Source organism: Sinohyriopsis cumingii, chromosome 13 (genome assembly GCF_028554795.1).
Source record: "Sinohyriopsis cumingii isolate HCF-2022 chromosome 13, ASM2855479v2, whole genome shotgun sequence".
Classification (NCBI taxonomy): domain Eukaryota; kingdom Metazoa; phylum Mollusca; class Bivalvia; order Unionida; family Unionidae; genus Sinohyriopsis; species Sinohyriopsis cumingii.
In genome coordinates this window covers 925555-953003 of record NC_142973.1, presented here as the reverse complement: position 1 = coordinate 953003, position 27449 = coordinate 925555, and the positions used below count along the sequence as shown (strand labels likewise).

At 34.8% G+C, this 27449-nt stretch overlaps 1 protein-coding gene across 2 annotated transcripts in view; it reads right to left on the bottom strand.

Moving 5' to 3' along the window:
• The window catches only part of LOC149784835 (uncharacterized), a 165884-nt gene that overhangs the window by 128209 nt on the left and 10226 nt on the right, over positions 1–27449 (bottom strand). For both annotated transcript variants that reach the window (XM_089978396.1, XM_089978397.1), the window contains exons 4-6: positions 19137–19323; positions 11696–11835; positions 674–892 (exon numbers count right to left, since the gene is read on the bottom strand). In XM_089978396.1, the coding sequence (XP_089834522.1) occupies positions 674–892; positions 11696–11835; positions 19137–19323 (546 nt within the window). The remainder of the gene's footprint in view (positions 1–673; positions 893–11695; positions 11836–19136; positions 19324–27449) is intronic.

Sequence of the window (27449 nt, the reverse complement as noted above, 5' to 3'; positions counted from 1 at the left end):
GACTCAATTATACCCTTACCAGTATACACATTGTGATCTGGTACTGCCACTTGACTCAATTACGCACTTACCAGTACACACATTGTAATCTGGTACTGAAAACAATGCATAAAATGACACACAAGTCTGCAGTGTTTTCTTTACTGGGTACCAAAAATCAATTAATCGAAACAATTAAAACTTTGACAACAACAGGCATTTAATCTTTATCTTTAAATATTGTTAGTGATGGTGACCATATCTGAAGGCAGATCAGCAAGATTTGGAAAAAACTTGAAAGAACTGCAGTCAAACTGGATCAAATCCTGTTTGGCAATCAGACCGGTTGCTTAGTTACATTGCACCCAAGATATAGTCAAAGTTGAAATAATAAAAAACAAATACTGGACTCAAGTCCAGTCATAATATTTATATACAGATATTCAGATGGTAAAATGTAGTACTGGCTCAAACCAATAAACTATGGCAACATTTGTCTGACCCCTGTTAGTCTTGTGTTATAATGAATGCATCAGGCTTGTTCAATCATTATACAGCATGGGGAAATTCTGTATGGTTTAATTTTCATGATTTGTAAGACCAGGTTGCACAATATGGACATGAACAAGAACTTTTCTATCAGTTCTGCTTGTAGATATACTCTAAGACAGAAAATGTGCGATTTTCCTCATACCTATCTTCATCATCCTCCTCCTCCTCCTGTTCTTGTTCCTTCTTGGCAAGCCGCCCACTTCTGCGGGCATTTGTCTCTCTCCTGTCTTCCATCTGTTGTATTTTCTTTTCTTTCTTCTTCTTTTTTTTCTTAACTAACTGTTTCTGCTTCTTTTTTTTCAGCAATTCTTTTTTGTTCCCTTTCTTTGTCTCTTGTTCAGCATTCTTTTTTTTCCTACCTCTAGAAATATGAATCAAATTGATATTGACAAGAAAAGCACATAAAGTAAATTTGTCACACCCTGTTGATAGAGAAAGGAATCCAAACATAAAATTTTATAAATCTAATCGATATGCAGGTAAACAGCAGATTAATTCAGCATTATCAATCATACTTAAAAACTGCATCTTGTACTCTATGTAGCTTTTCATACCCATTGATTTAACAGCCATAAAAATAACATTATTTCATCATACAATAATTTTTCATACACAGAAAAAAGTTGGTTTTATTACTGAAAAAGTCTAAAGACTCGTGTACTGAAGCACTGAAAAATATACGCAAATATTGCACAGATAATGAGCAAAAAAGATAACACATTTTATACTTATTTCATGCCATACACTATTATACTTTTTATTGTTAGGATTTCTCTTCAATACCAGGATGTAAAAAATGATAGTAGCTACAGCCAAACCAGTGTACAGCGGTCACCCATAGGAAAAGACCAAGTGGTCTTTGCAGACAGATGATCTCTGAATGCACTTTTATGCCTTTTATTGTTAGGATTTCTCTTCAACACCAGGATGTAAAAAATGATAGTAGCTACAGCCAAACCAGTGTGCAGTGGTCACCCATATGAAAAGACCAAGTGGTCTTTGCAGACAGATGATCTCTGAATGCAAGCTCAGCTCTCAAACTTGGTTCATGACAAAAGCATGTACTGTTCACCGAATAGCATTAGCGTTATTTTTATTATTATTATTAGTAGTATTTGTATCATTATGCATGTATTAGTAATAGTAGTAGTATGCTGTCAAGATGCATGTATTTAGTGAAGCTGATTAGCAGAAACAAAAATAACAAAATAATAAAATAAAAAGTTCCACACAAGATTACTGTATCCTCACTATAATCCCTCCTACACATTTCATCATCACTGACATTCCGATCATTGTCACATGTGTCGAAGTTATGATAAACATTTTAACAGTTCCCTTAATTCTCATCATGACTGCTCCAGTTACATCAATGGTTAGAGCATCCGCTTCAGATGTGGGAGGTCATGGATTTGATCTCTAGCCAAGTCATACCAAAGACTTATAAACATTAAGAAGTTAGTGTTATCATTGGTTGGCTTGATAACAGGATGATGTGACTGGGTGGGACATCATGCTACATGTCTGCGGCATGATGCCCCAGTGCATCATTATAAACTGCAGTTATCATAGTGATATGACTGAAAAATTGTTAAAGCTGAGTTAAAAATCCAAGCCATACACACATATAACTTGCATCCAAACTTTACCTATGATTGGGAGACAAAGAAATGACTTTTTGTTAGACCAGCTGGTGTAACTGGGCATGAAAACACACTTCAAACAACTGATGGATTAAGCAGTTACTCAATGAGCTCAAAAGACAGTCGGCTTTAATTAGAACTTTGATGATTAGGGAATGAAAAGAAACTTCCCATGGCTATCAATTCTTTATAAATACAATGCCTTGCACATCAAACAAAAGTAGTTATACTTGGCACAGTCACTGCTGATATGCTCAAGTGTCTGTGGAAGGCAGGATGAAACTACTGCTTGGTTAAGAAACAAAGATGCTGACCGTGGAAGACAGCGTTAAACCACTGTTTGGTTAAGAAACATGTTCAAAGACCATTGAGGGCAAGGTGAAATCCCTGCTTGGTTATGAAACACATGACCACTGACCAATGAAGACAGGTGACTGCTGATTACATGACATTTATATAGAAAATTTTCTGGAGGGAAATTAAAATGGCCATTGTGACCAGGTAACCACTGAACCCATGTGATCATTAGGATAGGTGTTACTGTATTTTCAACAAAATGTGTATGTAACTGAAATTGCAACAAGAACTTTAATCTCTTCATCAATAAAATTACCTTATCAATGTGAGCTAAGTTTAGATAAAATGTTTACAAATTCTTTCATGAACATGCCAATTAGTAAATCCTGAAGTATATTAAACATGCTCCATTACATCAGGCAAGTCCAAAAAGGGTTCATTTTCATGTCATGTCATAGTCTTTATAGGTATGGAATTACATTATTAAATCCACGCCCTAGGGTGGAAAAATATGGTCCTCATCAGCCAGTGACAACCAAATTTACATCCAGTTTGGTTCCAATCCCTAAGCAGTTCAATGGCTTTGTTGCCATCTAACAACTTGATATAAATCTTGGAATTTTTTTCCCCCAACTTCACATGATGATGGCTATCATATCTCCTGCCATGAGACATACTCAAATCGACATGTGATGTCCAACAAACTTAACTGTGTTCTTTCCTGCTTTTATTCTTAAGAATCTGAATATTCCTTTTGATCCTTCTGTACAGATTATTAACACTTTTTAAGAGGCTTATTTTCTCTATCATTTTCAACATATGTCGCTTGTTGGATGCCATTTCTTTAAATGTCTATAATCAACAGTTTAATGATGAAGATGCTCAGCATGAAAAAATGTATGCGGTTTGAAGATTCTGAAAATACTACTGTAAAGTTAGTCTGATTTCCTGATTAACACTAAATCTAATATGAAACCCAGATCCAAATGAAACATGGACAAGCCAATTATTTGGATTTTACTGCAACAATCTTATTTCCGTAACTTTTTTTAAAAATCCACAAGTCCATATTGTAAGGGTAATTTTCATAAGAATTACAGCAAAATCGCAAGGGCAGGCAGGTCTCTATGAGTATGCATTCTAAGTTTGATGAAAACTTTATCAGAAATATAACCTCTAGAGTGGTAACAAGGTAACCAGTCAGTTGTAAGATCACCTCATTGATATGTGACTGATAATGTATGATGTATGATGGATGCAGGCCATGCCATACACTCACTCAGCCTTGTGGTCAGGTGAGCAAAAATCACTGTTTCTGCCTATAGAGCAGAAAATGACCGCAGCCAAGATGACATAAATAAGCACAAGTCCTGCTCATAATCAAAATCAACAACAACCTGTCATTATTAGCCTATTTACCAAGTCTGATTAAAGTCGGGTCAGAATGCCAGTCTCTGAAGTGGGAAGAAATTCTATAAGTACCTAACTTATAAGCAAGTATATACAGTACTATGCATATTGTCAAGCATCAAACATAATCTCAGACCTTCCAATCCTGATGAGTCAGTCTCAGTAAAACAGTTGATTTTTTCCTCGTAAGATTGAACATTTTGAGTGAGTAACAAAATATCAATAACTGCTATAGTAAAGCTGGAAAACATAATTTAAAGTTTGACGCATTGACGATAAAGATTATGTTCAACTGAAAAGTTTGTAAAGTAAGCGTAGACTTTATTTACTACTAGTAAAGTTGCACAAACCAAACTCTATGCAGCTCAATGGCTTGTTGCTATCTCTCAACTTAACATAATTCTTGGAAATTCTTTTCCATTTCACATGACGAGAGCAATCATATCTCCCGCCACGAGACATACTCAAATTGGCATGTGATGTACAATAAACGTAATTGTGTCCTTTCCAGCTTTTATTCACAAGAATCTGAATACTCCTTTTTTTTCTTCTGTGTTGATTATTAACACTTTTCTAGAAGCTTATTTTCCCTTTCGTCTTAAACATACATCACTTTCTGGACGCCATTTTTAAAAATTCTATAATCAACAGTCTGATCATGCAGAAACTTTGCATGAACAAATAGGTGCAGTTTAAAGTGTCTTGGGTGCTGCTGTAAAATTAGCCTGGTTCCCTGACTAATTCCACTAACTCTAAGATGAAACCCTGATCCAAATAAAACACAGATGAACCAATTATGCGGATTTTCAGCAATGATCATTTTCCCGTAGTTTTTGCTAGTATGCCATTAAGTCCGTATTTTAAAGGTAATTTTCATAAGACTTAGCAGGTCTGCATTAGAACATTTGGTGAAATCCCCATGCCAATACAACCAACCATTCATGAGAATTAGCGACAAAACTTTCAATACATCTAATGTGGCAGACATATCTAGAGTCAGCTTGTCACCATTTTCATTTAGGACAAACTAGATATTATTATTAGTCTTCTAGTGAAACCCTATTTTGATATGAATTTTCATTTAGGAGGTGCAGAAGTAAGATTTTCAACATGGCTTTTATCATGGCCATACTGATGTAAAAAAAAAGGTACCATTTTCATTCAATACCATGTATACTTCATTCAGAGTCTTGGAGAAAAAGCCTTAGGTTGATATATCATTCCATCTGAAAGGGAGTTAACAATGCGATTTTCAAGAAGGCCGATGTGGTATCCATACTGGATATCAGACTAGAACAATTTTTATTCAAGACCAATTAGATACCATAAGAAGCCTCCAAGTGAACACCTCAAATTCATATCACTTTCCATTCTGGAAGTCTAGCTATATCAAGATTTTCTGTTTTCACTGCGGGCCAAGTAGACATCATTGAAAGTCTTTCGGTTAAAGCGTATGTTAATATGACTATCCATTCAGGTGGAGTAGTTTTATACAATAGAAAGATTGCCTCTGTGGTGGAAAAATTATATGTCTAAGTGGCAACATTTTCATTCAAGACCAGCCACACATTATATGAAGTCTTCTGTTAAAAACCTCTTGACAATATGACTTTCTATTTGAGGAGAACTGACAACAAAATCTTCAAGCTGGCTACCATGGCGACCATACTGGATGTCAGATTGGCATCATTTTCATTTAGGACCCTGTAGACAAATTATAAAAACTCCTTGTTGATATAACCATAAATTCGGATGCTGATCCAACTTTCCATTTAGGAAGTTATAACAAGATATTGAAAATGTCTGCCATGGCTGGCATACTGGTTGTCAGATCAGTTCCAATTTCACTTATCACCAATCAGCGTCATATGAAGTCTTTCAGTGAATCCCATGTTGATGTGACCATCAATTTACAAGGAATATTGGTAAAAAGATTTTCAAGATGGTTCTTGTGGCAGCCATATTGGATGTCTGAAAAGGACAAACTAGACCATGGCATGAAAATGTGTGTAAAGTTCCCTGGCAATAATTCATAGTTTATGATGAGTAGCAAAAACAAACTCGTTCTAAGTGGCAGAACAAAGTTGAATGATTGCTGTCGGACGATGGAAATAGTCAATCCCAGTAGTGCCAATAATGCAATACAATCCACATGACAAGAAAAATTACCATTCATTGTCATATTTATTGAAAGGTACTCTCTATTAAAACCTTGATCAAATGAAATATTTAGGAGTCACTAATAATCTGAAATAGAACATTCAAATTCAAGAATTTTGCACCAAAGCAAATCATACTATCAGCCAATTAAGATGTAATTTATCATTCTGCTTACAAAATGTGAAAAAAAATAGCTGTCATGGGTTTAGTTAGACCTATTTTAGAACAGGCTAGAAGAGCTTGGGAACCCAATTCCCAGGGTTTATGGGATGAACTTTTAAAAATCCAAAAGCAAGCAGCTATGACTGTTACATGTAATTATCTTTTCATCCCTGCCATTTTCCCCTATCTACAGTCTACGTGACTGGTTTCCTTTCAAATACATTGTTTCTTTATACTAAGAAACTACATTCTATGTACCAGTCTATCATACTGCCCTAAAGTACTTTTCTTCCTACCTGAATACACAGAAGAAACTCCTGTTCAAAATCTGATAAAATTGTGATTTTTCCAGAATTTCGTCAACAAAATTCGGAATGCATAATTTTCACAGAAATAATAATTCAAAATATAATTCTGAAGCGTTTGCATCTCTGAAAGTGGATACAATCATTCCCATCATAATTATCCATTGGTGAACTTGGCATTTTTCTAAAGATTACAATAAACATGGTGTATTTATCATTTATTTACTCACAAGTGTAATCCAATGCAATGAGCACATTTAGTGCCATTAGAGTCATCAAGAATATCAGGTCCCTAATATTTTCACACAGTCACTACCCAAAAGTGACATTCATTTTACAAATACTTTCTGTACTAAAAAAATGAATTACAGTTTGTTTAATATTAAGTCATGAATAAATGTAATGATTTATTAACGAATAAACACTGAGACTGATTCACCTGGCAGATACAGATCACTAGATTCCAAAAATCCAATTCATAATTTTAGGTATCTGTCAATAGTCCGCCATATCAACACTAACAGCTGGTTCAACAAAGTTTTGAAGAGATTCACAAAGCATGCATGTAGCTATTTATAGCTAGAGCTTTCAAAAAACCACGGAAAACCTCACCCAGGTACCCGTTACACTATTTAACGGGGTACCCATTAGAACATGAAAGACATATACAACCCTAGTTACCCTAATGTCAAATTTTCACAAACCTGGATTGTTGTAGGGTGACGAAATGAACGGACTATTTACATCATTTTGCACATTGTTTACCACACTTTATCCACTATTTCACATTCTCTTTTCTGCATTTTTAAAATGCACTTTTGCATTTTTAATTCACACTTTACCCACACCCAATGGGAGATAGCTGAAAGTCTGTCGACGGAAATAATTTGTTTTCCTGTTGTACTTCAAATTGTCTATTATAAATTGCACTATAACAATTTTGTTTGAGTTGTCATTAATAATGAATTAATATTACAATGTCGTTTCACTTATTAATAAACTTCCACGGCATGTTTTGTTATTTATTACTCATGGCGAACGGTGGTGAAAGTCAACTTCTGGTTGAGAACTTGAATACTAAAGGAGGTTTACACTTAAGTAAGCAAAACATTAAAATATTAAAATTTAAAACTAGAATATAATGTTTTTTGAATGTTTTTATGACCTAAAAACTAAAAAACGAATGAACTAAGAAAGAAATCGTTTTCGCTAGCAGACCATTTGACCTACTTGTTATCGATGTAACAATAGGGCAAGCTAGACCTCTTGGCATTGGGAGACTGTAGTATAAGCTGTGTATATAGCAGCAGTAGATTAGTTGGCCCTGCCACCCTCCCCCCCAGTCGCAGTCAGCCACAGCTTGTCGGTCGTTCGCTGACTGATGAGTAAGTGATAAGTTAACATGAGTAATCTACTTATTAGTAATGTTTTGAAATGTGAAGCTGTTTGCACAACCCAGCATGCAGCAACCATTTAGTAGTGGGATGATGATGCATAACGGGTGGTCCTACTCCTAAATAACAGACTGGAGCTGCAACTCAGACCAGTGTACTGCTGATGATATATGATATTTTGATACTGTTGTCGACAAATTATTTTTGTGAACAGGTACTCATCATTAATTTTCAATGCCCGGGTTTTTCACTATTGTCGGGTACCTGTTGACAGCCCTATTTATTTCAACACTGATCCTCAAATTAGCTGACACCTGTCCTTTCCAAACTTTAAATTAACACTACCCAATAAAAATATCAAATCAAGTACAAACAGCTGCTGCCATATTGATTGTAAACGGAATGTGTGAGAAACTTTGATCCACATACAATTTTCACATTACTTACCTTGGGCAATACCCCAATATCCTCCGAGCCTTTCTCAATAATGACAACTCTGTGCATTGCAACAAGCATCACAAAGGGCATCACACATGCTGCCTTCTTATTAGCATTATTCAACCTATTCTTTTGAACAGGCTGGATATTATTCTTGGATGTTATCGGATATGTTCTTATTTCTAGTGCAAGTGATTTTCATCTCATATTTTCTAACATTAGAAATACATTTTTGTTCAAGTCATTCTTATGCACAATTATTGGTTATTATATAAAAGATCAATAAGCTGACAGAGGTAAAGAGACAGCTTGGAGGAATTTTGCCCAGTTCAACACATAACAATATAAACAAAATGCCTTCCAAAAGTGTATTTAGTAAATCCCATCCTAATTTCAATCCCCTTCATTTAATTTCAATCCCCTTCATTTTACTCAGTTTATGATCATTATCGGAAATGGAAAAATGCATGTATACTCAAATGGCTCCAGTGTGGGACAATGACAACGCAAACAGCATTAATTAAGCATAAATAAAAAAAATAAAATCACTTGAATGCACGTTAAGTAGATATGCCTGTAGATATAACAAATAGCTTATTTCCAAATTCAATGCAAGTCTTGAATCAAGATAACAACATACCTTGTTAATTAGTGGTAATTGTACAATGCAAGTCTTGAATCAAGATAACAACATACCTTGTTAAGTAGTGGTAATTGAACAATGCAAGTCTTGAATTGTACAATGCAAGTCTTGAATCAAGATAACAACACCTTGTTAAGTAGTGGTAACTGTACAATGCAAGCCACTGATTAGTAAACAAATAAAACATAGGAGAAACAAAGAGAACATAACTCTTGGTGTTTTGGAAACATATTCAGTGATTACTTTTCTGGAGTAAATTGCTAAAATTGGAGATTCTTAAAATTTTATTTTAAAATATTCCACATTGGGATTCAGGTCTATCTATCCTGGGAATGAGGATTAATATTTGCTCCTAGAGACACCTAAAATAAAGCCCACTGACCAAAAACAGTTATAACATTTGTATAATAAAAGTGAATAATATTTGCTCCTAGAGACACCTAAAATAAAGCCCACTGGCCCCAAACAGTTCTAACATTTGTATAATAGAGAGGAATAATAAGAGCTTCTCACATTCCACACTGCTGTTTTCTGCTCCTGTTAGACATTTATGGATTCTTCAGCAGAAACTTGGCTATGGCAAGCAAAATTTAAGATTGTGATAGCGAGAATTCTGCAAAATACTGTAGCACTTGCTTCATTAAAGCATATTCGAAATACCTGACAAAATTATTAGAGTGTGAAAATATCAACAGACATTTTGCCAGTTATGAGCAGTACCTTCACAATGAATACAACCATCAAGTTTCAAGATCGTACATTCCAAAGTGTCAGGGAAGGTTAGCTTAAAGCAAAAACTGAAATGGAACTAAATGCAAAAACATTATTGTTGATGCCTATGCCAACAGCAATGTCAATGCCAACAGAAAAATGACAATGATCTTTCACTTTTCTGAATTTTAGATAAAAACTTAATACATAAAAAAAAATGTTTATTTTAGGAACAAGCTACTGGACTGAGTCTTATTCATCAAACAACTTTGTTCCTGAGACTAGTTTGGAGTGTGAGGGCTTTCAATAGAGTTTCAGGATGAGAAGCCCTGATTTCTTAACTCATGGAGTCCCCAGGTTATTTCTGAGAGTCTCTGGTATAACTTCTGAGGCTGATAACTGCATGTTAGTGTTTCCATTTTGAACGAAAGGATTTGCTTTCCTGCAGTATGACACCACTCACAAATTGCTTTTAATGTACTTCCTGATTCCACTTTTAAACTCCCATTCAGTCCTCACATTCATTGTTCTCCCACCATTTTTATCATTATCCTTCACCACAGCCAAGATGGAGTCTGCATTAAACATACATTCCAGGTCTGAGTTCTCTTTGATGTCTTCACCTGTGCTCTCAACTTTGTTGAGATCGCTCCAGTTTCCATGTCGATAGCGCATCCACCCAGGGTGTGCGAGGTCACGGGTTCAAAGCCCGTGGCTGAGTCATAACAAAGACTTATAAAAATGGTATTAGCAAATGCCTGGCTTGGCACTCAGCAAGAAGAGTTTAGTGTTAGCATTGGTTGACCTCTTGTCAGGATAATGTGATTGGATGGGACATGATGATGCTACATGTCTGCAGCATGATGCTCAAGTGCTAGACATCACTATCAACTGCCACACTTCAGACATCGTAGTGAAATGGCTGAAAATTTGTTGAAGCGAAGTTAAAAATCCAAATCACAAACATACACACTCACCTTTGTCTTTTTTAAAAACATTATTTTTCAGAAGGGTCATTACCATCACACAAAAGACTGTGCTTATGAGAGGAGGGTCCTTACCATCACACAAAAGACTGTGCTTATGCCAGGAGGGTCCTTACCATCACACAAAAGACTGTGCTTATGCCAGGAGGATCATTACCATCACACAAAAGACTGTGCTTATGCCAGGAGGGTCCTTACCATCACACAAAAGACTGTGCTTATGCCAGGAGGGTCATTACCATCACACAAAAGACTGTGCTTATGCCAGGAGGGTCATTACCATCACACAAAAGACTGTGCTTATGCCAGGAGGGTTATTACCATCACACAAAAGACTGTGCTTATGCCAGGAGGGTCCTTACCATCACACAAAAGACTGTGCTTATGCCAGGAGGGTCATTACCATCACACAAAAGACTGTGCTTATGCCAGGAGGGTTATTACCATCACACAAAAGACTGTGCTTATGCCAGAAGCAATAAGATGATAATGACATGCTTGAAATTCAACTGTTCTGCAAAAACCTGTACACATAAAAACATCTCTTTATATATTTGTAACCAAATTATCTGCATAAAAATTTCCTGTTCCTCAGCTTATCATGAACTCTGGTCTAGTTTTGCAGGCAAGACAAAAATGAAGCTATCTGCTCTTTTACTGGCTATAACTATCAGGGTGCTAAAAAGAAAGCAACTGATCACAATCAAGAATTAAGACCACCAATAAAAATGAAGGGAAAGATTTAGATAAGACAATGAAGCAAAAGCCAAATCCAGAACGTTTTCTGGCATTTAAGTCCAAATGAGTTTTTAATCGCAAATCAAATAAAGATCCAGTTTCTTTTGTCCTGATGAGTGCCAGGTAATGAGTTATGTCCTTGTTACGAAAGAAGATTGTAATTTTTTGCTTTTGCCTAAAGTACTTTCATGCATAATACAAAAATGTCCATCCGAAATTCCTTACTGAATAGAAAAATGCTTACACCTAATAATAACAAAGTGCTAAGATTTACTACCTTTTCTTTTCTTTTGGCTCCTCTTCAACAACAGGCTCTGGGTCTTCCTTATAGAGTCGACTTCCATAGAAATACCAGTACAGTGCCCCCTCTCCATCTTTACCCAGTGGCTCCACTCTCATATTCTCACCTTCCAGACCCTGCATGATATTATTAAATTTTCTTTTCAGAGTATTCTTACAGAAATGTGATTCTTTGCAACCAGGTGTTAAAATAATATTTTCTCAGTTCCTATATAAAATATGTAGTTTTCATGGGGTGGATGTGGTGTAAAAACTAACTTTAATTATGGTGCTTGGCCTAGATCACGGGTACCTCTGCTACTGACTTATTTTAGAGCAAAAAACAATTATGATAAAAGTTATCTTAGACAGGCCAGATGCAGATATATAAATGCAGTAAAAACTAAAATACCTCCAGCATGCAGATATACTATTATAATTTTTGCATCCATTGATGAGAGCAAAATAATTTGAAAATATTGGCAACTTCAAAAACCCATTTTGTTACATAATCATCATCACATTCCTTGAAGCAGCTCCATGTAATTTTAGCAAAGTTAAAAGCAGCAAAATAAATCATCATGAATTTATTAAAGACAAAATAACATATAATCGAAGGACACAAAACCATACCTTTAAAATGATGCAAACTTTAAGACCCAGAATTATTAGGTCACGCATATAACTCATCATGTCCACCAAACTGTGTACTATTTATTATACTGTATAATTACAAGAAACCAGAAGACCACTTTGGTGGCCTAGTGGTTAGAGCGTCTGTCTTGGAAGCAGGAGGTTGTAGGTTTGAACCCGGCCAAGTTATACCAAAGACTTACAAAAATGGTACTAACAGCTGCCTCGCTTGGCGCTCAGCATTAAGAGGTTAGTGTTAGGACTGGTCAGCCTGGTGTCAGGATAATGTAACTGGATGGGACATCATGCTACATGTCTGCGGCATGATGCCACAGTGCTAGACATTAATATAAACTGCCACACTGCAGACACCATAGCGATATGACTGAATTTTTTTAAAGTTATGTTAAAAATCCTAATCACACTCACAAGACACCAGGAAGAAAATAATAACCCCCAGATAATAAAACATGCTAAAACCTTTTTATTACACACCTACAGTCCATAATAAAGGTTCACACTGAAACGAGTGATAATTTCAATGCACTTGATTTCATGTCAGCAATGTTATATGTGGAATCCATCGATGCACACGTGGGACCTTTTATTGTGGCATTCAAACAGTTCTCTCTCAAAGGAAGGAATGCAACCACTGTGAAAAAATGTTGTTTACATATGTTCAAATTCTGGTATACATGCAACACTTCTGGGACCCATAATCTCAGCCAAGCACTACGTAATACTGTCATCACTCTAATGCTGTCCTTGGAAGACTCTGAACATAGTGCCTTAAAATGAAATACATTCTACATAATAAATTAGATTGATGGTAATATCCTCTTTATAACAGGAAACGGTGTTATAATCAAGGGTCTTATAGCGAGAGAGTGCTGTATTTATTTACCTGATATTATTGGGTTTCTATATCATTTCCTAATACTAGTCCCCAGTCCAAGGAGAGTATACCCGACTCCAATTAGAAACTGGAGATCAAGAGTGTTTAGGCTCTTACAAAATGTAACAAGAAAAAAGTGAAGACAACAAGCTTTGTAAAATTTAATGAATAATTTATTTCTCCTGAAAAATAAGGTAAAAATGAGAAAAAGAACTTTTGGTCTATGAATCAAATCCAAGATTTAAAAAATTGAAGTCCTAGTAATAAAAAGTCCTAATAAAACTGAGTTTGAATCCGGATGAAATCCAAAATGGAAGGTGATGACGTATGTTGTGGTCAGCATCATACTAATGTGTCAACAGTTCTTTGTGGAATCACCGAAAATAATATTCCAGTTTTTGAATTCTGTCTAAAATTTTGATAACTGTCCTTGTCCAAGAATTAATTTAGAGTACTAGTATTTCCATGGAAAACAAACTTGAAATCCAAATAATTTGAAGAAAACAAAATAATTAGCCCCAAAACTGGTCACAACATAAACCTGTACTTCTATGTGTTCCTACCATGCAAATGAACAACCCCTTGGGCTCTTCATAAAGTTGTGCTGCTCATTCTGATGGCTGATCTTTGGCCCAGGCAATTGTGTTTCATTGATCTCCTCTACTTGTTGATCAATGACACCAGGGAATTATCACTGAGAAGTGTTCTGGCACAACAAAGACCATTCCTCAAATTCTCTACCTTTGTACCCAGCTCATATCATACAATGTGTGCCAGGATCAGTCTTCAAACATTGTAACCTAATGCATTGTTCAAGCTGGGAGGCAATCAACTTTCAAGGTTTGTGACACAAATGGTGAATTTTCTGTAATTGTTGTAGTAGGAAAAGCATATCCTATCCACCCCACTTTAACTGCAGTTTCAAGTTTTCTATTTTTCTTCTCATCAGCAACGCAAATTCTCTGTAGCCACCATTGACACCTATTGATACAACCACCCACAAATAACTACAACAGTTTTAATTTTTTGTCAATATTGCACAAAGAGGTCTAAAGCCATTTTTTTTTAACAATAATATATGTTAACGAGGACTACAAAGTATGGCACCACACCAAACACGATCTAATGACTGGCGCTTGCAGACTGGTGACTGTAAAGCCATGTTTTTTTTACATACGGTATAATAATACATGTTAATGAGGACTACAAAGTATGGCCAGTACCAAAGAGGATCTAATGACTGGTACTTGCTGACTGGTGACTGATGTCCAGTACCAGCCACAGAATGGTGGCCAGCTAATTACTGGTCACTAGCCATTGACCATAAAGGAGACTGATCTACAGGAGGGCCTCTGTTCAGATCTTACAGAGCTAAAATCTAGCTCTTCCCTTCCAGGGTGGCTCACTCTCTCTGTCATTATCGCCAGTCTACATTCAAGAGTGTGCTGCTCCTTCCTTATGTGGAGCCCAATTCACTGTCTACAACCCCTAGGCTACGGGCTTAGAGAGAATACAGCTCCTCCATCATGGGGAGGCATGATTTGCTCTCTACCATCTCTGGGCAATGGGCTTGTAGAGAGTGATGCTACTCCCTCTTGCCCCAGTATTTCCTCCTTGGAAGGGATCATGGACCAAACCCTAACAGGCATGGTTAGAACAACCATCAGGCATCCAAGAATCTTGTATGTCTATGCAGAGATTGATCCCACATGCTCCTGGATTTGACGAGTGCCCTTTGTCACCAATGTGCCAATCTATTTCTTTTAGGGACTCAAAGAATCTAGTGTTTTCTGGAGGTTAAGAAGACCCTTTCCTCCTCCCATTATAGATGGGTCTGCTTTCTGCATGGTCCCAGACCTCATCTGATCATAAGAAGGAAAGCAGATACCTGTTAGTCTGTTGTCAATTAGTACAAGGCACATGGGGTGTGTAGCCCAATGGGACACATTTGCTCACATTCTGTGAAATACTGCTTCAAAATAACAGCTGGAAAATCACTACCTTACAGATTAGCATAAATTTCTTACATTCACTGCTTGAAGATTATTTTCATTTTATAAACAACTGACAGGCATCAATCTTTGGCAACAAACTGCATGATAAAAGTTATGAAAATTGAAGGTGACATTCTGTCTATTTATTGGCTTGATATCTCATCCAAAAGATCAACTGACTCAAAATGTATGTAATGGAAAACAAGACATGTTCCAACTGTATAAGTGAAATGTATGTAATGGAAAACAAGACATGTTCCAACTGTATAAGCAAAATGTATGTAATGGAAAACAAGACGTGTTCCAACTGTATAAGTGAAATATATGTAATGGAAAACAAGACATGTTCCAACTGTATAAGCGAAATGTATGTAATGGAAAATGATATGTTCCAATTGTATAAGCAAAATGTATGTAATGGAAAACAAGACATGTTCCAACTGTATAAGCAAAATGTATGTAATGGAAAACAAGACATGCTCCAACTGTATAAGCAAACTGCACACAGGGTTTACAGTATTACCCATAGGTGTCTGGTCAAGTCTAGACATAATACAAGCATTGTGGTAGGGCATCTGTTCTTCTATAATCACCTTTCTAGCTGAACTAAAAGTGTTCAAACATGTTACCTTTAACAATTCCCTAAACGTGTTCAAACATGTTACCTTTAACAATTCCCTGAAAGTGTTCAAACATGTTACCTTTAACAATTCCCTAACATCCTAAAAGTGTACAAACATGTTACCTTTAACAATTCCCTAACATCCTAAAAGTGTACAAACATGTTACCTTTAACAATTCCCTAAAAGTGTTCAAACTTGTTACCTTTAACAATTCCCTAACATCCTAAAAGTGTACAAACATGTTACCTTTAACAATTCCCTAACATCCTAAAAGTGTACAAACATGTTACCTTTAACAATTCCCTAAAACTGTTCAAACATGTTACCTTTAACAATTCTCTAAAAGTGTTCAAACATGTTACCTTTAACAATTCTCTAACATCCTAAAAGTGTACAAACATGTTACCTTTAACAATTCTCTAAAAGTGTTCAAACATGTTACCTTTAACAATTCCCTTGAACTGTTCAAACATGTTACCTTTAACAATTCCCTAACATCCTAAAAGTGTACAAACATGTTACCTTTAACAATTCCCTAAAAGTGTTCAAACATGTTACCTTTAACAACTCCCTAAAAGTGTTCAAACATGTTACCTTTAACAATTCTCTAAAAGTGTTCAAACATGTTACCTTTAACAATTCCCTAACATCCTAAAAGTGTTCAAACATGTTACCTTTAACAATTCCCTAACATCCTAAAAGTGTACAAACATGTTACCTTTAACAATTCCCTAACATCCTAAAAGTGTACAAACATGTTACCTTTAACAATTCCCTACAAGTGTTCAAACATGTTACCTTTAACAATTCCCTAAAAGTGTTCAAACATGTTACCTTTAACAATTCCCTAAAAGTGTTCAAACATGTTACCTTTAACAATTCCCTAACATCCTAAAAGTGTACAAACATGTTACCTTTAACAATTCCCTAAAAGTGTTCAAACTTGTTACCTTTAACAATTCTCTAAAAGTGTTCAAACATGTTACCTTTAACAATTCCCTAAAACTGTTCAAACATGTTACCTTTAACAATTCTCTAAAAGTGTTCAAACATGTTACCTTTAACAATTCCCTAACATCCTAAAAGTGTTCAAACATGTTACCTTTAACAATTCCCTAACATCCTAAAAGTGTACAAACATGTTACCTTTAACAATTCCCTAACATCCTAAAAGTGTACAAACATGTTACCTTTAACAATTCCCTAAAAGTGTTCAAACACGTTACCTTTAACAATTCCCTAAAAGAGTTCAAACATGTTACCTTTAACAATCCTCTAAAAGTGTTCAAACATGTTACCTTTAACAATTCCCTAAAAGTGTTCAAACATGTTACCTTTAACAATTCCCTAACATCCTAAAAGTGTACCAACATGTTACCTTTAACAATTCCCTAAAACTGTACAAACATGTTACCTTTAACAATTCCCTAAAACTGTTCAAACATGTTACCTTTACAATTTCCTAAAACTGTTCAAACATGTTACCTTTAACATTTCCCTAACATCCTAAAAGTGTACAAACATGTTACCTTTAACAATTCCCTACAAGTGTTCAAACACGTTACCTTTAACAATTCCCTAAAAGTGTTCAAACATGTTACCTTTAACAATTCCCTAACATCCTAAAAGTGTACAAACATGTTACCTTTAACAATTCCCTAAAACTGTACAAACATGTTACCTTTAACAATTCCCTAAAACTGTTCAAACATGTTACCTTTACAATTTCCTAAAACTGTTCAAACATGTTACCTTTAACATTTTCCTAACATCCTAAAAGTGTACAAACATGTTACCTTTAACAATTCCCTTAAAGTGTTCAAACATGTTACCTTTAACAATTCCCTAAAAGTGTTCAAACTTGTTACCTTTAACAATTCCCTAAAAGTGTTCAAACATGTTGCCTTTAACAATTCCCTAAGTGTTCAAACTCGTTACCTTAACATTTTCCTAAAAGTGTTCAAAAGTGTTACCTTTAACAATTCCCTACAAGTGTTCAAACATGTTACCTTTAACAATTATCTAAAAGTGTTCAAACTTGTTACCTTGAACAATTCCTTAAGTGTTCAAACATGTTACCTTTAACAATTTCCTAAAACTGTTCAAACATGTTACCTTTAACAATTCCCTAACATCCTAAAAGAGTTCAAACATGTTACCTTTAAGAATTCCCTAACATCCTAAATGTGTTTAAACATGTTACCTTTAACAATTCCCTAAAAGTGTTCAAACTTGTTACCTTTAAGAATCTTTAACATCCTAAAAGTGTACAAACATGTTACCTTTAACAATTCCCTAAAAGTGTTCAAACATGTTACCTTTAACAATTTCCTAAAACTGTTCAAACATGTTACCTTTACAATTTCCTAAAACTGTTCAAACATGTTACCTTTAACATTTCCCTAACATCCAAAAAGTGTACAAACATGTTACCTTTAACAATTCCCTAAAAGTGTTCAAACATGTTACCTCTGACAATTCCCTAAAAGTGTTCAAACTTGTTACCTTTAACAATTCCCTAAAAGTGTTCAAACATGTTACCTTTAACAATTTCCTAAAAATGTTCAAACATGTTGCCTTTAACAATTCCCTAAGTGTTCAAACTCGTTACCTTTAACAATTCCCTACAAGTGTTCAAACATGTTACCTTTAACAATTCCTTAAAAGTGTTCAAACTTGTTACCTTGAACAATTCTCTAACAGTGTTCAAACATGTTACCTTTAACAATTTCCTAAAACTGTTCCAACATGTTACCTTTAACAATTCCCTAACATCCTAAAAGAGTTCAAACATGTTACCTTTAAGAATTCCCTAACATCCTAAACGTGTTCAAACATGTTACCTTTAAGAATTCCCTAAAAGTGTTCAAACATGTTACCTTTAAGAATCTCTAACATCCTAAAAGTGTACAAACATGTTACCTTTAACAATTCCCTAAAAGTGTTCAAACATGTTACCTTTAACAATTTCCTAAAACTGTTCAAACATGTTACCTTCAACAATGCTCTAAAAGTGTTCAAACATCTTACCTTTAACAATTCCCTAACATCCTAAAAGAGTTCAAACATGTTACCTTTAAGAATTCCCTAACATCCTAAACGTGTTCAAACATGTTACCTTTAACAATTCCCTAAAACTGTTCAAACATGTTACCTTTAACACTTCCCTAAGTGTTCAAACATGTTAACTTTAAGAGTTCCCTAAAAGTGTTCAAACACGTTACCTTTAACAATTCCCTAAAAGTGTTCAAACATGTTACCTTTAACAATTCCCTAAAATTGTTCAAATGTTACCTTTAACAATTCCATAACATCCTCAGCATCTAGTCGGCTGTCACAGAAGGAGTGAAGAACTTCAACTTTCTCCCTACTGGTAAGCATATTGAAAGATTTTCCTGCAAGAGGACTTTCTCCTTCATTCCCTTCATGTTTCCACTTGTACTTGACCAGATCTTTCAGAAATAGATCACAGTTGTAGGAGCTATAAATATAAAAAGTATAACAACTATTAATTCACTTTTGTTTGTGATGTACCAATCTTTGCAGAATCATGACTACTGCCAACCTTGAAATTAAAGACTCCTTCTAACCAAATATTCAACATGTGCAAACAATAGGAAGCCCTTCCTAATTTGGGTTGTATTTCTTCACAAAGCCACGCTTTTGACTAATAAGACTGTATTTTGCTGTGCATAATGCATGTTACTTAATTTTCTTATTTGCAGTCAGGGGTAAATGTTTTATATAAGAATTAAAAAGAAAGGATGAAGGCACTATAGCTGCCTATATATGTTGCATTCACTCCTAATGAAATGTTAAATCTGTTGCATGTTGCATTGTAACTAAATTGTTTACCAGTACTAGCCTTATCAAAGAAGTAAATAATGCTTACAACCTTGACAGTCTTGTTCTTTGATTGCTTATGTGAATAAACATGTTTCATTTCACATCACTGTGTAGCATTTTGTTCTTTGCCAAGACTGGCTGGAAATACAGTGTGACCCTGCTATTACATGGTAGTCTGGCAGCCAAAGAACCAGCTGTTATAGACCAAACTGTGCTATAAGCAACCAGGTCAGTTAGCTGAATAAAATGTTGCATGTACCCCCAAAAAATTGCGGGGGTGTGTGTGGTGGTGGTGGGTGGATTGGCGGGAGTGTAGGTAATAAATGCAGGCACAAAAATATGTGCTTCATTGGCACAGTTACTATTTTAAATAGATGCATATTAAATGAGAAAAACACCTGTAGTGAAAACAGAGAAGACATGTATAATATTTTACTTTATTCAGAGAACCACACATTGGTACATATACATGTATAATGTTTATATATAAATGTCTAACATATAGCATGAATAGAGTATCAAAACAGTGTACTCACCCACGAATATCATCACATACATTGAATCCACAATACAAGTAATTCCATAGAAAATATGCACATACGCATATCTAAAATATTAAGTAATTTTTACACAGGTCATATAGGTCTGAATTCAGTGGGAAAAAAAGCACAATCACGTAAAGAATGATAAAACACATTTACTTTTCAGTACGTCCCAAGTCGGTAAAAGTTAGTGTTTTTAGCTGATGTTGATAGCGTTCATAAGCATAAATTTTTTTCTGCAAAAAGAAAACTTCCATGGCACAGTAAAAAAACGCGTTCCAGTCACATCGGAAAATGAAACAATCCATCAGATTCCATTACTTTATTTAAAGTTTAGTACTGACTTCCTATGAAGAAAGGTTTTTTGTTTTTACTGAAAATTGTAGCCAGCTTTCCTTGATAAAGGGTACATGTGTTATTGATGTCACTGCTAAAGGACAGCTGTGGAGAACCAAACAAATGCTCGTTTCTTATTGTGGTGGCAACATCAAATAACTGTATCGCATGATTGAGACTGATTTTTTTCCCATTTGCTAAGTAAGTTTTCATAACAATCATACATTCAAAGGTAATATTTTCTTTGAAATTTCAGTAAACTATTTAATCTGGCTAATTTTTAAAAAAAGGAATTGGCCATCGTTTGGTCTATTGTAGATAGCCCTTTACCTCATAGAGCATAGTGACAAAGTGCAGCACGCTATAAATAGAACACCTGTTACCTAGCAGACTGCATCCGCATAGGCATGCCTGTGAATTGTTAAGCAATGTAGTGGTGTTACGTTTAACAGCAGTTTTAACCATTTTTACATTTTAGGTAGACATCTATTATATATGGAAAAATTGAAGAGTAAAGTCCGATTGTTATAGCTGTGTACTTATTTTTCACGGAAGAATATTCTATGTGCTTCAAAATCTTGAGAGAACTTGTTCACCGTCATGTCCGTGAGGCCGCGTGACCGACCGTAGCTGCCATTTCCCATACTCGAAATTTACATGTTTTTCGTCTGCGTCTACATCACTAAGTCATCTGAATTTGATAATCAATAAAAACTAATTGCTGCTTACATAAATATCAGAGCCTTTACCTTAGTTACTGAATCTTTCGTGGTTGTGATTCTACTCGTGAAAACTTCGTAAGTACTGAATGAAATCCTGCCTGTGAACTGTTAAGCAATTTAGTGTATGTTACGTTTAACAACAATTTTAACCATTTTACATTTTTGGTACACATATATTATATGTGGACAAATTTAAGAGTAATGTCTGATTGTTATAGCTGTGTAATTATTTTCCACAGAAGAATTTTTTTAATGTGCTTCAAAATCTCGAGAGAACTCGTTCACCGTCATGTCCGTGAGGCCGCGTGACCAACCATAGCTGCCATTTCCGATACTCGAAATTTACAAGGTTTTCATGTGCGTCTATATCACTAAGTCATCTGAATTTGATAATTTATAAAAACTAATTGCTGCCTACATTAATATCAGAGCCTTTACCTAATTTATTGAATCTTTCATGGTTGTTATTCTAATCGTGAAAACTTCGTATGTACTGAATGAAATCCGCGGCTGCCATTTTGGAGAGTGGAGATTACGACCCAGTTACTTTAAATAGCAGATATTGACCAGTGCATGAATAACAACCACGTGATCTGACGTAATTGTCATTTGCAGAAATGAATGTAGTATGTAATAGGGGGGTTTTCCCCGAAGGTGGCGCTACGAAAACTAGCTCAAAATGGCTGATGTTTACAGCAGGCGTCAAAAGGCGCTTCTACGCGAATCTTGCAGAGGCGTCAAAAGGCGCTTCCATGCGAATGGAGTAGAGGCGTCCAAAGACGCTTGTATGAGGTAAAGGGTTAAGGTACGTCCCTGCCTAACAAACAGATCAACAAGATTTTTTTTTATTACATTTGTTGTACCGGAGTGATGCTGCCTTCCACTTATGCATTAGTAATTTAAAAAAAGAGTCTATAGATGATAGAGATGTGAGTGTTCTGGTCTGATGACAGGGATTACTAAAGTAAATGTTGAGTGTTCTAAAGTAAGTAAGTGAAAAGAAGAGGAATTTTTCTTACCACCCACATACAAATGTGAGTCTATGTAAATATACTAATTACTAGCAAGCAGCCGAAAATCCAATGAAAGATAGATTATGTGATAATGCCTTGTCCAGTTGATCTCCGCTATCAGAAATGTCAACAATAACAAAAAAGCAGACATCTCAAAGCATAGAGTACTTATGCTGATGTCAACATAAGCGGATTATGATATAACAATGCACTGTTGAGATGTCTGTCAATACGTACAAAGAATTTGTTCATGTAACAATAGATAAATTTGAGCGCATTTTATACAAAGCTTGTGGCTTCCTTTCATGGGGCCTCTGAATTTCTCCACTCCAAACCAATGGTTGTATATACAAGTTTAAACAGCCAATAATGTCACCAACAACAAAAATCACCAGATGGTACATTTTGCCACCAATAAGGAAAGAAAATCGCAATTTGTGACTGTGCGATCCCCAAATAAACTTTTTTAATGTTAATTTTCATAATTTTAAGAAGGAAAAACATTTTTTGTGTACAAGAAAAATACAGATAAAATTTCATAAGCTACACCATGATCGTCTTGTATTATTCGTAAGCAATCTCTTCCACAAAATGAAGATAAAATTTTTACGTTTTTTCGTACTTTTAAGAAAGATTTTTTTTCTTGTACAATGAAATACATGTGTATGAAATTTTGTGAGCCATGATATGACCATGTTATATCTGAAATCATGTTATAATGGAGCGTGCTATACCAGGGTCACACTGTACATGTACAAAATGACGGATAACTTCTTGTTCTTAAAGCAATTCAAAGTTATCTCATTACCACACCTTTACTGTAAATATTGAGTGTTCCATAACTGTGGATCAAATACATTTTTTCTTCATTTTTTTTGTTGGTTGAATTGAAATATAATTTTAATTCAACCAGTGTTATGTTCTCATCAGAGGCCACATTTAGGAGACAACTCCTGTGACTACGGTTAGTCTGTTAAGGTAACACTGACACATCAACAAATTTAAACAAAATAATATATGAAGTTGGAAAACATTGTTTCTTCTCTGAAAAATAAATTTGCTTCATATCTTTATTTCTTAAAAATAAACTTGGTTCTTATTTTTATTTCTCATCTTAAATCAAAGTATCTCATATATCATTTTGACTATACAGAGATTAAGGCTCCACTGACTCAGTTTGGTCTTTTCACAGTGATCAGCACTGGCTAAGCTTTGATCTGCTCAACACAGTTATGTACATTCAGGGTAAGTAGCATTTTTTATTCAAAATTTTCAAAGTTTTTCCCCAAAGTTTTTCAAGGTTTAAAATAGTGTTTTTCAAGGTTAATTTTAAAGGATACATAAATGAATCTGTATGTAAACACAAGTTAATACTTACTATTACTCCATATGAGCAACATTTCTTGCAAATTTATTTTTTTAAAAAACAAAACAAAGTCAGTAGTATGATCATTGATATCTTTCCCATTAATATTAAACACCCTACATCTGGGCATTAGAATAATGCAGTCACTGAGCAAATTTTCATTTTGCTCTGTCTACACCACACAAATTAAAAAGTCCAAAATATTTTAGAGTGAATTTTTCAGTTCTTGTAGCTTATCATCAAGCTGTTTTTCAAGAGCTCAAAGTTTAGCAATTTAGTCCTTTTCACTTATCCTCAAATTATTTTGACGTCATGATCAAGGAAAATTTTCTATGGATCTTTGCTTTCAATACACTCTCTCCCATTGCATGCAAATCAATATCCTTCTGGCATAATTTGCATTTTGCAAAGCTCTCCGAGAAAGATCCCATAATCCAAACTTTTTATTTTTCTTCATCTAGCCACCGAAGTTGGAATGTCAAAACGAATGATTCAAATTTAAATCACTGCTACATCTGGGTTTGTACAATCAGAAGTTCAAAATGTAGAACTGCGCAGTGGCCAGATGTGGCAAAATTTCCGTTCTGGCACAAACTTAGCGAGAGATTGCCTTTTAAACAAAAAAATCCCCCTTTTCTTTTTATTTGATTCTGTAAACAAAAACTATTTATTAATTCCTTTTTTTCAAGAAAATCAAGACTTTTCAAGGTACCCAGACAATATTTTTGAATTTTCAAGGTGTTTTCAAAGCCTTGAAGTCACAATTCATTTTTCAAGGCTTTTCAAGGTTCGCTACGGACCCTGTGCATTTGACTAAGTAAATTTACAATATATTTGGAAAATGAGCTTGGTCCTTTGTTACAATAGAGCGAGCAATATTTAATTGACAGCATCTATGTTTTTAAAGGTGGACAGCACTTCGTTGACTAAATGTGGTCTTTGATATGCTTTGTCTAGGTACCAGTAAATTTACAATTAATTTACCTTTACTCAGCTGACTGTTGTGACACTAAGAAAACGTAGTGAAATTATGAAGATTTTAAAATGTTTTATATTACATGCAAATTATAACTATGCTTTTCACCTCATTCTGAGTAGAAAATTGGATTGCATATTATGCAATGGTGTTCATTATATACACCAAAATACAACATGTTCTTTGTAGGTCCGAACTATTTAAAAATGACCTACCACCAGAAATCACCTAGTCTGTTTAGATGATACTGCTTTTTTTTCTTCAGAAAACTCCTGTGCTGCAGACAAAAGATTGTACCGATTAAACTTAATAGTAAGAGTTTGAAAACCATGGAGAGAAAAATTAACCCATGTTCGGTGGGGTTTTTTTTGCTGCTGCTTTTTTTTTTATTATAAAAATATATTGTTTTGAGGCAGAACAGGTCTCAGGTTGGCCACAAATCATGATAGCCATACTGGGACAAAGAAAGACTATGTTCTGGCCTATGCTTTGGCAGACTGGAAATTAATGCTAATGCACTAATCTACAAGCAGTAAATCTGCAAATGGATTATAGTTAACTGATATGTTTATGTTGTTAATTGAGTATCTGCTAAGACTCTACACATGACAGGGTATAATGAATGCTGGATATATCCATGTGTTTCATTTATTAGGTAAATAAGGATGCTGAATGTCAGGATAGTCAATATGCACAATGAACCAGACTGGCACCCTTGCCCAATGCACAAATTTTAATAACAAAGATAAAATATGACCTAGGGTATCAGACTAGTGTCAAAACTTGTCCAGTCAGAAAATGGTCATGTTGGTTAATTCAATGAATAATGCAAAGTAATAGTGAATAACAGGTTTTAATTATAGATCATTGTTCATCAATTTATTTTGTTATCAATGTATTTTGTTCACTATATTGTTACGACAACAGGAAATATGTGGAAATTCTTACATAGTGCTTGGTTACTACAAAACATTAGAAATTTAATGATGACAAGAAATACAACTAAGAGAAAAGAGTAAGACGTACCAGAAATCCTGTGAATACAAATTGGCTAAAATATAACCATGGAAGGGATGTGATGTTGTGCACTTTCTACACTGAATATGATTAGTGAAAGAAAAAAATGATCCTACTTTCAAGTCTGGTGACTGGTTGCAATTCAACTAAATTAAATCTACTGCTGATATGAACAATTATCATGTTTATGATTTCAAGATTAATCCCTCTCTGACAGTTAATTTACAACCAAGATTTTATTTTCCAACAAAAGAAAAACACACTGCACCATCAATTATGGTTTGCCTGCTTGCATTTCCAAATCTGTCATAAATTATACAATGTTCATGACTACCAGATCTCAGTATCAAAATCAATCTCTGCCCTCAACTCTTTCTTTCTCAGCTGAGTTAAGTTAGTGAATGTGATTTTATTTAGTTTTCTTGTTTATGAGGAAGATTTGTAGCTATATAAGCTGCTGTACTGTGGATCATTGTTAATATTAAAAATCTGAATTTGTTTTTTGTTTTTCATTATAAGAAATAGGCAAAGTGCCTTGTGCTGTGATACACCATAGAAGGCAATCTGTCTCAAGTGCCCCTGGACCAGACATTGTGGAAGGCAGGGTTGCAGATTGGCAATCTGGCCCTGCCTCGAATTCAACCATTGCTATCTCATGCAACACCCAAACCAGAGTCAAATCATGTATACTTTTTAATTCTTCAAATAAACGAAAAATTTATCATCCAATTTCCTGTATTGTTTTATTTACAGTTTATCCTTTCTTACTGAAAGTAAGTTGTCATGTAGTAGTCTGTTAAATCTGGTTAATTTGTCTATTAATATTACAGAAGAATCAAATTTGTTTAGTTGTTGTTGTTGTTCTAGGGTTTAACGCCATTTTTCAGTACAAGATAGACTACACATGGCAGCCAGTATTAATGGTGGAGGAAAAACCTGGAAAGAACCACCAACCCACGAGAAGCTACTGGCAAGCTTTCTCACATACCCACATTGGCCGAATCCGAGACTCGAACCCACGCAGATAGAGGTGAGATGGCAGTGATCTGTAACGGAGAGCGCTTTAGACCACTCGGCCACTTGGGGCCCCAATTTGTTTAGTAATTCTGAGCATAAAACTGACAGACATTTGCAGCATAAATGTAGATGTATCACAGACAACAGCAGCTGTTTTGAATATGACTTAAAATTAGAAGAATTACATCTTGTTACAATGCTATTATTCAGACATTTTCATCACTGGGGCATTCTTGCTACAGTTCAAGTAGAAAATAATGAGAAGACAATATAACAATATTGTTTAGAATTTTGTTATTTAAAAAATCCATATGATTCTTAAAAATCAAGCCAAGACTGAATCTTTATTTTGTGCAAATTATATGCTTAAATTATCACCTTTAAGAACAATGCATCAACAGTTGTTTGCAACGAAAACATAAAAATAGAAAATTGGATTTATTTCAATATTACTGTTCTGTGAAATCTAAACTGAACTTTTAAGTATGGTGTATGATTAAAGGGCCACTTACTGGTCCAAAATCCATGTACCATTATAGTGGCATTGAAAAATCCATTTTCCCCATGACTGCAGTTTAAATCCATTCTTATGTTTTATAAAACATTTTTGAAAAATTAAAAACTAAAGAGTAGATCATCATCTAAGCAACGCAGACAGCTGTTTGATACAAACGCACATTATATAGTTAGGAAGATGGAGATATTTCAGAGGATTCAACAATATCTTTTATAAAACACCAACTACCAAATTCATATTAGTAAAATTATACAT